At 64.9% G+C, this 9,772-nt stretch overlaps 2 protein-coding genes across 2 annotated transcripts in view; one reads left to right on the top strand and one right to left on the bottom strand.

The window, feature by feature from the left end:
- Positions 1-2,524, top strand: part of MPV17L2 (MPV17 mitochondrial inner membrane protein like 2) — a 2,869-nt gene extending 345 nt beyond the window's left edge. Inside the window, exons 2-5 of the mRNA XM_006028886.3 lie at positions 93-263; positions 765-841; positions 930-1,058; positions 1,218-2,524. Of these exons, the coding sequence (XP_006028948.2) occupies positions 93-263; positions 765-841; positions 930-1,058; positions 1,218-1,292 (452 nt within the window). The 3' untranslated portion in view covers positions 1,293-2,524. The remainder of the gene's footprint in view (positions 1-92; positions 264-764; positions 842-929; positions 1,059-1,217) is intronic.
- Positions 2,525-2,915: 391 nt separating this feature from the next.
- Positions 2,916-9,553, bottom strand: RAB3A (RAB3A, member RAS oncogene family). The gene is made up of 4 exons (XM_025210266.1): positions 7,612-9,553; positions 6,738-6,856; positions 6,014-6,138; positions 2,916-4,822 (listed from the first exon to the last, which is right to left on the bottom strand). Exons 1-4 carry the CDS (start codon positions 8,050-8,052, stop codon positions 4,632-4,634), a joined length of 876 nt encoding a protein of 291 aa, XP_025066051.1. The 5' UTR covers positions 8,053-9,553; the 3' UTR covers positions 2,916-4,631.
- Positions 9,554-9,772: the final 219 nt, after the last annotated feature.

Raw genomic sequence — 9,772 nt, 5'->3', positions numbered from 1 at the left:
GGCCCCGGATACGCTTACGGTGTGCCGTGAATAATGGATGGCGACATTGTGCTGGGCTCTGCATTTATTAACGAGGCGGCGTTGTGTTGCAGCCCGCATGTTCGCCATCGGATGCAGCATGGGCCCGTTGATGCATTACTGGTACCTCTGGCTGGACGTGGTGTTTCCTGCGAGCGGCATTAAAGGAATCCGCGTCGTGCTGAAGAAAGTCCTGGTGGACCAGCTGGTGGCCTCGCCGACCCTGGGGGTCTGGTACTTCCTGGGTAATGCCTCGGCCTCGGCTCTCCTGCAACCGCCGGTAGCGGGGACTGGTCGCCTCCCTCCCCTCTCGGGGCTGCGGGGAGCCAGGCCACTTCTGCTCTCACTTGTGGGTTAACGGCCTGCACTTGGCTTTGCAGATAGGCAGGGACAGCCCTGCCCTGCCCTCCCTCACCCGCTTCCTCTTGGTGGTTGCACCGAGAGCCCCTGCATGGGCGCAGACGTGGCCAAAGGCAGCCCCCTCCTCCCCTGGAAGCGCCCGTCCCCATCCTGCAAAGCCCAGCTCAAGCTCGACTCAGCTTCTCCTGGCCACGGAGGGTTGAAGGGGAAGCCCCGAGCCATCAGGATCCCTGGCAGGCTGGGAGCAGGCCATAAAGACCCCACTGTCCCCTGGCCCATTGCAGCACTGCCCCTGGGAAGGTGATGCCCGACTGAACAGGAACCAGCCTGCTCCCCACACCAGGTCCCACTGCTCCCTCAGCCCTAACTGTCGTGTCCCGGTGCAGGGATGGGGGCGCTGGAAGGGCAGAGCTTGGAGGAGAGCTGGGCCGAGCTCCGGGAGAAGTTCTGGGAATTCTACAAGGTAAAGGGAGCCCGAGCCCTGCGCACCCGGCACCTCCCAACCCAACCTCCCCGCTCGTTACCTAACGCTGCTGGCTTGCTGTTCCCAGGCAGACTGGTGCGTGTGGCCAGCAGCTCAACTCGTTAACTTCCTGTTCCTGCCGCCCAAGTACCGGGTGGTCTACGTGAACGTGGTCACGCTGGGATGGGACGCGTATCTCTCCTACCTCAAGCACCGGGTGAGCAGTCCACGCTGTCCACACAGGCCTCCTTGTGCCCCACGCCGCCTCCCGCCATGCCTGGGAGATGCCCGTGGGGCAGGAAGGAGCTGGAGCCTTTGCTGTAACATCAGTCCATGCTGCAGCAAGGTCAGCCAGTCCTTTCTCCCTCGCTTGTAGCACCTGGAGCCAGCGGACACTGAGGATGAACCGAAGAGCCCCAGTGACACTCGGCCCCGCAGTGTGGGCCTCTGAAGGGTGAGGCGAGAGGCTGCACCCACGGCTCGGGACTCCCACCAGACCCCAAGACCAGGCCCAGATGGTCCCTGGGGAGGAGCTGGCTCCCTGGGCTGCGACAAGCATCTTGGTCCAACAAATCAACTTGCCTTCTGGAGACGGACCCGTGGTGCTGCCCTGTGCGGCGTGTGGGGGGAAAGCTGGGGGCTGGGCTCTGCAACATGCTCAGCCCTTGACCCGCAAACCTGCTCGTGATCCTTACCAGTCAACCGCGTCCCAACGCTGGCGTCGTTCCTCCTGCAGTGGAGCGAGCTGGGGCCTTGTGGGCATGCACCAATTCCTCTCCTGCCACCTGCTTCTCGTGGGGCCTCCCCGTGGGCAGGGAGCCCTGCTGCACCTGGCCTCCACTGACCTGCTGTGCTTCAGAGGCGGCTGGGGGGGCTCCGGGCCCTTCTGCTTCTCTCCCTTCACGCAGTCCTGCCCGGCCCCGGCAGAGCTCAGAACAGGCGACCTTGGCCTTCTCCACCCCCCCAGGCAGAGGGTCTCTGGCCTGTTCTCCCCGAGGTGCTCGGCCTGGCCCCTCACACGCACTCCTCTGGCTCTTGCCCCTCCTGTTACAAGCTTCCTCAACCCCTCTTGCCTCTGCAGCTGGGGCCCCACTGCGCTTCTCCCTTTCCCCTCCCGGCTCCAAGCCCCCTGCCCACAGCTCCTCTTCCAGACTCAGCCTTCTACCGTCCCACGTCCATTCTTCCGCTCCAGCGGAGCCCATGGCTGATGTCTGTACTCCTCTGGGGCAGGGCGGGGACCAGAGCTGCTTGCCCTCCACCTGGCCGCCCCCCCGACTCCGTGCCATCACATTCCTCCTGCCCTTGGGCCTGCCTGGCACCCTGCCAGCGTGTGGGTCTCACCCACCCCCAGGTCCAGCACCTGGTGTGCTGGGGTATCCTCCCCTGCTGCACCTTTCTCTGGAGGACGTTTCTTCTGTCATTCTCCTTGATGTGCCTCAAACACTGCTGCTACGGGCATCCATTGGCCCCTGGTCTTGCACACGGCAGGATGGGGATCGCCCCTGCACGTGCAGCACCTAGTGCAACAGCAGCGTGGGGACAAAAGCCACCTGTGCCCCCAAGGCCCGGGTGTAGTCTCCAGCTGAGCTGTGAGCCAGCTGTGTGGTCCCAAGTGTGGATGTCCCCGGCGCTGCTAGAACAAATCATCTCTCACTTTTCTAAAGATTAAACATGATTCTCACGACTTGCCTCAAGTGAATCCTTTCGAAAGCGTGACCGCATCCAGCGTGTCTCTGCCACCTCCCCCAGCATAGCTGCTGCTACGAGGAGGGCACGCTGCAGGGAGATGGGCCAGCAGGCCTGGCTGTGCTCAGCTTGAGTGCGGCAAGCAGCTCTGTCCCAACTTAGCGGGAAGGGAGCAAGGACCCACCTTCCTCCTCCCCTGCATGGGCCGCACACCAAGCTCAGAGGCTGAACAAGCAGGTTGCAGCGGGGCAGGAGGCCTGACCCCACCTCCCCACAGGTTCTGGCTGCAGGGGCAGGGATGGGACTGGCGGGGACCGACCCTACAGCCTGCCAGGTGGGCTTCCCCCTCCACCCACTGCTGCCCCTCCCTTCAGACCACGAGGCGGAGCACCTTGTGATCAGCATTGGTTTATTTCTTCACAACATCTCTCGTACAGCGAGTTTCAGGAAATTTGACTCTTTTGACACTTTTGACATTTTTACAGTACAGCGAAACTCTTCCAGATGAGTCAACGTCACAGAGAGGAGGAGGCTGGGCGGAGTGGCCACGTCGTTTCGTATCTGTAAAACAAAGACAGTGCTCCAAGAAAAATAAATAGGGGTGGGGGAGCCAGACAGGGTTGGTCATTGATACAGGTAGTTCCACGTAGTCACGGTCTCCACAGTAAGCACATCACTATATGGACACGCAGGGAGCAGCAGGGGCTGCAGCAACGCGCCAAGCCCGGCCGTGCACCAGCTCGGGTCACTGGCTCGGACGTCTGCGCGGAGACTGTCCACACTGCTGCGAGGCCGCGGCTCCGGCACCGGTTTGCTGTGGTGCTGCCACCGCCGCTGCCCTTGCTCGTCCTGCTCTTAAATAATAGATGCCAAAGTGGTTTTCACAAGCAGGTCACCACCACATCGCTAAAATAAATAAGTACAGCAGCACAGCCACGGCACAGCAGGGCACACGCACACGAGGGGCACGGCTACGTCTATGTACAGGGCGTCGTGTTTATGTACAAGGAGGAAGACAGCAGGAGCAGAAGTAGCCTCTATTTGTACAAATAAACAGGAGTCGTGAAATATGCATCGGTGACGGGCGGGACTGACAAGCCGGGGCGCTCTCCAGCCAGGCCGGGGCCGGATCCTCTGCCCTTCGCAGGACAAGCTGCGAGGGGGCAGGAGGACAGGGCTGCAACGCGTCTCCAGGGCACCGCTTGCACTCACGCCTCGTCGGGGTCGAACGCATCAAGCCAGCAAGGGCCGGCGGGAGTCGCGACCTCTCCCCCTCCCCGGCCCAGCCCCGTCCGCCACGGCTGCAGGGCACGAGGCAGGGCCAAGGCGCATGGCCTGCAGCCGGCTCCGGGCGCTCACCATGCGAGCGGCTGTTGGGAGCCCCCGCCATGCAGCAGCAGACATGCAGGGCAGAGGGGAGGGAGCTGACGCACAGACCGAGGGGAACATCCTCTCATTAGCAGCGGTATGCAATTAGTCTCACTGCTGCAGCACGGCAGCTGCGTGAGAAGGCAGGTCATGCTGGACCTTGCGTAGTGTCACAACAACACGTGGTGTCAGCTATAGTGTTAAGATGCTGCCCCTGCCCCTGCCCCCCTTTACCTGGAAGCCAGCCCAAACCCTCACTTCGGCACTGGCCGTTCTGCGCTGGCCCCCAAAGCCAGGGTTTTCTAGCTCATGGCCCGCTGGCTGGAGGCCTCACGCCCGCCAGTGCCAGGGGCAGGCAGATGCGACAGCCAGCAGCAGGGAGCACCTGGCTTTGGCGGTCCAGCGATGAGGAACACAGAGCCGGGGTCAGACAACAGCTACGAGCAAACAGAAGAGCTTTTTCCTACTGTCCCGGGGTGAGAGTGAGGTGGGGGGGCAGGGGCAGGGGTGACAGGGCGCAGCCGGGAGCCAGAGCGGCGCAGGCTTGGAGGGAGGACGCAGCCCTCCTAAAACCTGCGCAGCACGAGCCCCGGCCCGGTCACCTCGCCTCGGCCGGTCTCCAGGGGTTACCCAATAAAACTGATTGAACAGGGGCTAATTGGGAGCACAAGGGGCTGATCGAGGGCTCTGGGACGCGGAGGTGGTGACGGGTGAGGAGTGGGGGCCATGCTTGCGTCTAGCAGGCACAGTCCTGGTGCGGAGGGGCTTGCTGGTCCGTCAGCTGCGGCCCCTGCTTGGCCCCCGTCACGGCGGGATCCGCTGTGTCTAGGGACTCGGACATCTTCTCGCAGATGATGTCGACGAGCCGCTCGAACGTCTGCTTGACGTTGATGTTGTCCTTGGCGCTGGCCTCAAAGAACTCGAACCCTGGGCGGAGGGAGAGCGGTCCACGTGAGCCGGGGCCCCGGGGCAGCTGGCGTCTCCCCAAAAGCAGGCGGCTCGGGGGCTCCCGGCACAGGGGCAGGGGGAACAAGAGCAGCCGGTGAGCCCCAGGCAGTTATCTAGGTTACAGGGAGCCTAAAGCCACCCCAGAGCAGGGCAGGCCTCAGCGCGGCTCCCGCAGTCCTTGACCTTGGAGCCTGTGTGGTGTGGGCAGCTCCAGTGAGGGGGACGCTGGCAAAAGGCCTGACACCTTCGACAAGCATGGCACCCCAGGGCCCAGCACCCACACCGGAGCTGGGCAGCATGTAGGTGCCGGCTGCAGGGGAGGGTAGGGGGCTGGATAGGCTGTAGCACAGTAGAGATGTGCCCGGTGCTCTCCAACACGCACTGGCTCTTGGCTCTGGGACAGCAGGATGGCACGGGGGACAAGAGTGAGGCCTGGCACTGGCTCTTCGGTGTTGGTGCCGAGCCCTTGGCCTGGCTGCTTCCCTGCCGGGTGCTGCAGCCACTGGCCAGCCCGTCCCAGGCCCGGGGAGCAATGCATGGAGCAGCGTCCTGCCGTACACGTGTAGGGCGCTTGCGGGGCAGGGCCTTGCTACAAGCCCCCAATGCCCACCCAAGTCCAGCTAGGGTTTCTCTGCTTGTTCCCCTGCCCAGGTTTTCCACCCCACCTGCTCCGAGTTTTTTGCCACCGCACCTGGCAGGCGCCCAAGCCTGCTGTTACTGATCGCAATGGGAGCAGCCATCGACCCCACTGCTCACAGCATGGTGGTGACGCCACCTGGGGAACAGCACATCAGTGCTGCCACTTAGCGATGGACCCGTTGCAAGGAAACGGAGCCTGAAACTGCTCCACAGGAAGAGCTCTGCAGTCGCGTGTGCACACATGCATGTGGGCACAGACACGCTGCGACGTGCATGCAGCAGCCAGAGCCATAGACACACTCTCACTTCCCCTTGCAGGGGCAGGCCGCTCCAGAGCCTGTGCGATGCCCCTGCCCCTGCTGACTGCCCGCACGCGGCACGTTCCGGCTACCCCTTTTCAGCCCAGGGGCTCTGGCTGCATCTGCAACTGCTGAGCCAAGGCCAGGGAAGAAACACAGCCCCTATGTGCCCCTCACTGCAGCCGCAGTGCTGAGCTGGGCAGGATGGGCCCTTGAGGGCCCAGGGACTCACCCAGGTGCTCGGCCAGCTGGCGGCCACGCTCCGACGACACGACGCGCTCATCCTCCATGTCGCACTTGTTCCCCACCAGCAGCACCTGCGCGTTGTCCCACGAGTACGTCTTGATCTGGGTCGACCTGCGGGAGACAGAGCTACAGCCTCAGGGCAGGGGAGGGGCACCGCAAGGAGCCCCCAGCGGGCACTAGGCACAGGCCAGCAGGGACAGCCGTCACCCTCCACCGTGCCCCGCTCGCTGCAGCCCCCCTGGGACGGCCAGGGCTGCACGGAGGCTGCAAGCAGGGTGGGAGCAGAGGGAGTGTGCTTGGAGAGGAGAGGAGAGGAGAGGAGAGGAGAGGAGAGGACCCCTGGGCACCCACCGCCAGGGGACTCGCTGCAGGGGCGACCAGACACGGGAGGGCTCAGGCAGCGGTTCGGCAGGTGCCAGGCGACAGCCCAGGTTGCAGAGGGGCAAGTGCCGAAGAGGCGGCAGCAGGACACACGTCTGCCCAAGCCCGGCTCCGCAATGGACCTTCCCAGGCCGCAGCAGAGGCCACGGCTGGGGGCACCCGTGGTCCGTTCAGGCTTTGGCCTCTCTGCAGAGGCAGCTGCTAGTGGCGCGTGTGAGCACACGCATGGCGGGAACACCCCCGCACTGGCTGGAGGGAGGTGGTGGCGAAGAGCAGGAGCTGGCTGCTCCCGGGCCTGCCCCCTGCCCGACCGCCCGCGCAGCGCTCACCAGTCCTGCACCGCGTTGAAAGACTCCTCGTTGGTGATGTCGTACATCAGGATGAAGCCCATGGCCCCGCGATAGTAGGCGGTGGTGATTGTCCGGTACCGCTCCTGGCCCGCAGTGTCCTGGGGGTGAGACAGCGGGTCAGGGGAACACGTGGCGCCAGCAGCTCCAAGCGGCTCCAGCACTGGACCTGGCTGCCACCGATTCATCTCCCCCAGCCCTGGGAGAGGGGGGCACCGGGGCCCTGGGAAGAACCCAGAGCCAGGGCAGGACTGTGCCATGGCTCGGGGGAAGGCAGGCGAGTCCCGCAGGTGGAGGCCCCGGAGTCCCCTCTGGACACCTGGGGCAGGAGCAGGGGGCTCAGTCTTCTCAGGAGGAAAACCTGGTCTCGGGGCCAGATCCAGAGCTGCCAAGCCCCATCCCAGAACGGGCTGGGGCAAGGGGTCCCTTCCGCTCCACAAGGGGAGGGGGCTCTAGGAGAGCTGGCCCATGGGAAAGCCGTTGCCCCAGCACACAGCAGCCCTGCTCGGAGGGCTCCTCCCAGCTGCTTCTGCAGGGTGCTGCGGGGAGCTCGGTGGTCTTGGTGCACAACCTCTGTGCTACGGCTGTTGCAGGGCTGGTTTCCAGCACCCCCGCCCCGCGCCCCAGGCCTGGACCACGAGCCCGCCACAGCCCCCGGCCCCTGCGCAGCAGGGACACACACTGCCTGGCACAGAAGGGTGCAGGGCAGCTCCGGGGGACAGACCTTCCCTCTCTGGGCTGGGGTCCAGGCTTGACACCGTGGGGAGAAGGGCTGGACTGCATCTCTCCCAGTGCCAGCAGCCGCCCACGGGATGCACAGACGCTGCGGGGGCCCTGTCCCAGGCCCACAGCTCACCCAGATCTGCAGCTTGATGCGCTTGTCGTTGCGGTAGATGGTCTTGACCTTGAAGTCGATGCCGACGGTGCTGACAAAGGCGGGTGTGAAGGAGTCGTCGGCGTAGCGGAACAGGAAGGAGGTCTTGCCCACGCTGCTGTTCCCGATGATCAGGATCTTGAACATGTAGTCGAAGTTCTGGTCTGAGGACTCCTTCTGGCCATAGCGGGCGTCAGTAGCGGAAGCCATCTGGAAGCAGGCGCGAGCACGTGAGGAGGGCAGCTGCGGCTGGACCCAGGGGCCACCCAGCCCTGATGTCACAAGGAGCAGGGCGTGCGCGAAGCGCTCCCTCCCAGATCCCCCAGCCAGTGCTCTTGTTGGGCTGGGCCCAGGCCCGGAGACACGGTGCGCAGGAGCCGGGCGCCCCGCTCCACCACGGCGGGTGCCAGGAGCGGCTGACATCCACGGCTCCCTGCAACACAAGAGGCTCGTCGAGGTCACAGCTAATCCACCTCCTGGCTGGCAGCTCCTCGTGCCCCCCCCACCCTGGGAGGCTAAAGCCTTCCATTGCCAGGTTTTCCTGGATAATCCACCTCGATTCGCCTCATCCTCTTTCCATCACCTTTGCCCCCATAACTCCCCATGCCCAGCCCTCGGGCAGGCCGCCCTGCCTCTGCCCTCACGCTCTCAGGGGCGTCTTCCCCTGCCCCTCTTTGTGGAGCCGGGCTGACCGGGATGGCTCCCTCGTGTCCAGAAAGGAATGCGCAGGTAAGTAGCAGCAGGTTGAAGCCTGTGATTGCCCGCTGGCACCCCAGCAGTGGCCTCAGCTTCCCGGCCCCCAGCCCCAGCTAGAAAGGGCCGAGGAGTCCTTTCCCAAGGCCTGTCCAGGCCTGCATGTCCCCGGGATGGGGAGCTGGAGTCAGACTGCTCCAAGCACCGGCCTGGATCCCTGCAAGGGCCAGACTTATTAATGCAGCCTCGTCAGAGGTGGGGGATACATGGAGTCAGAACAGGAGCGGGGTGGGGGCTGCAGTCCAGAAACAGGGGAGCTGAGGTCTGTGCCGGCCTGGGGATGGACATCCAGCCCAGAGATGGATGGACGTCCAGGCACCAGGCAGTGGCCACAGGTGAAGGGGAACGTCTGCAAGGCAAAGCCGCCGGAGAGCTGGACTTGTGCACGCAGCCATGCGGGGCCACGCTGGCCAGACGTGTCTGCAGCAGGAGGCGCACGCTTAGCTTCAGCTCACAGGGGCCCCCACTACTGTGGCCGAGTCTCGCGGGCTCGCCGGGGACTGGAGCACCTCTGAACATCCCCAGCTGGGTTAGCTGGGACCAGCGAGCCCAGGCCCAGGGGAGACCCTGAGCCAAGGTCGGGCTGTGCTGCACAGACACACCAAATGCAGACGCACCCCCACACGCCATCCAGGGACACACTGCCACGGCACAGACACGTGCCCACCACGCTGTCCACGGACACCGCACACACGACAGGTGCACTCCTGCCACGCCATCCAGGGACACGGACACGGACACCGCGCAAACACAGACAGACACATGGACACGGCACAAACGCTCCTGCCAGGGATGCCACAGACAGCAGCCCCCGTGCGTGCTTTGCTTTGGGAGGTCCCCGGTACTCCAAGTGGAGCTGGGCCCAACCCGCGTCCCCAGAGCTGAAATGACTGCTCCGGTGAGGGGCAGCCCCGCGCCCAGGGTGCTTCTGTCCCGTGAGCACCCGCTGGAGAAGGCCTGGCAGCGAGCGGCTTCCCAGGCAGATGCAGCTCCAGCTCCAGCTCCCTCTGCGACTAGCGCCAGCCGGCAGCACGCGCAGCTGGGTCCCTGCGCCGGCAGGGCGGAGCCGTGCGACGCACCCAGAGCAGCCCCGGCGCTGCGTCACACGTGCCGTGGGCGCAGGCCAGGGACACTGGCAGCAGCCACGCGGTGCACTGATCTGGGAGCCTTTACCCCGAGGAGCCCAAGCAGCAAAGGGGGGTGGGAGGCAGCGCCGCCTGCAGGGCGGGGAGGGCAGCCCCACGCCTGCCGCAGCCCGGCCACCCGGGCCTTGGCTTCCAGAGCCTGCAGCCAGCCCAGAGCCTCCTCTGCGGGAAGAGGGGGAGGAGCAGGGAGGGAAGGTGCTGGCCCTGCCCCGGTCACCTCCCGCAGACACCCGCTCGCTGCACCG

Source organism: Alligator sinensis, unplaced genomic scaffold, assembly GCF_000455745.1.
Source record: "Alligator sinensis unplaced genomic scaffold, ASM45574v1 scaffold1354_1, whole genome shotgun sequence".
In the NCBI taxonomy this organism is placed as follows: Eukaryota; Metazoa; Chordata; order Crocodylia; family Alligatoridae; genus Alligator; species Alligator sinensis.
The sequence above is the reverse complement of the archived record's forward strand: the minus strand, read 5'-3'. Positions and strand labels throughout refer to the sequence as shown.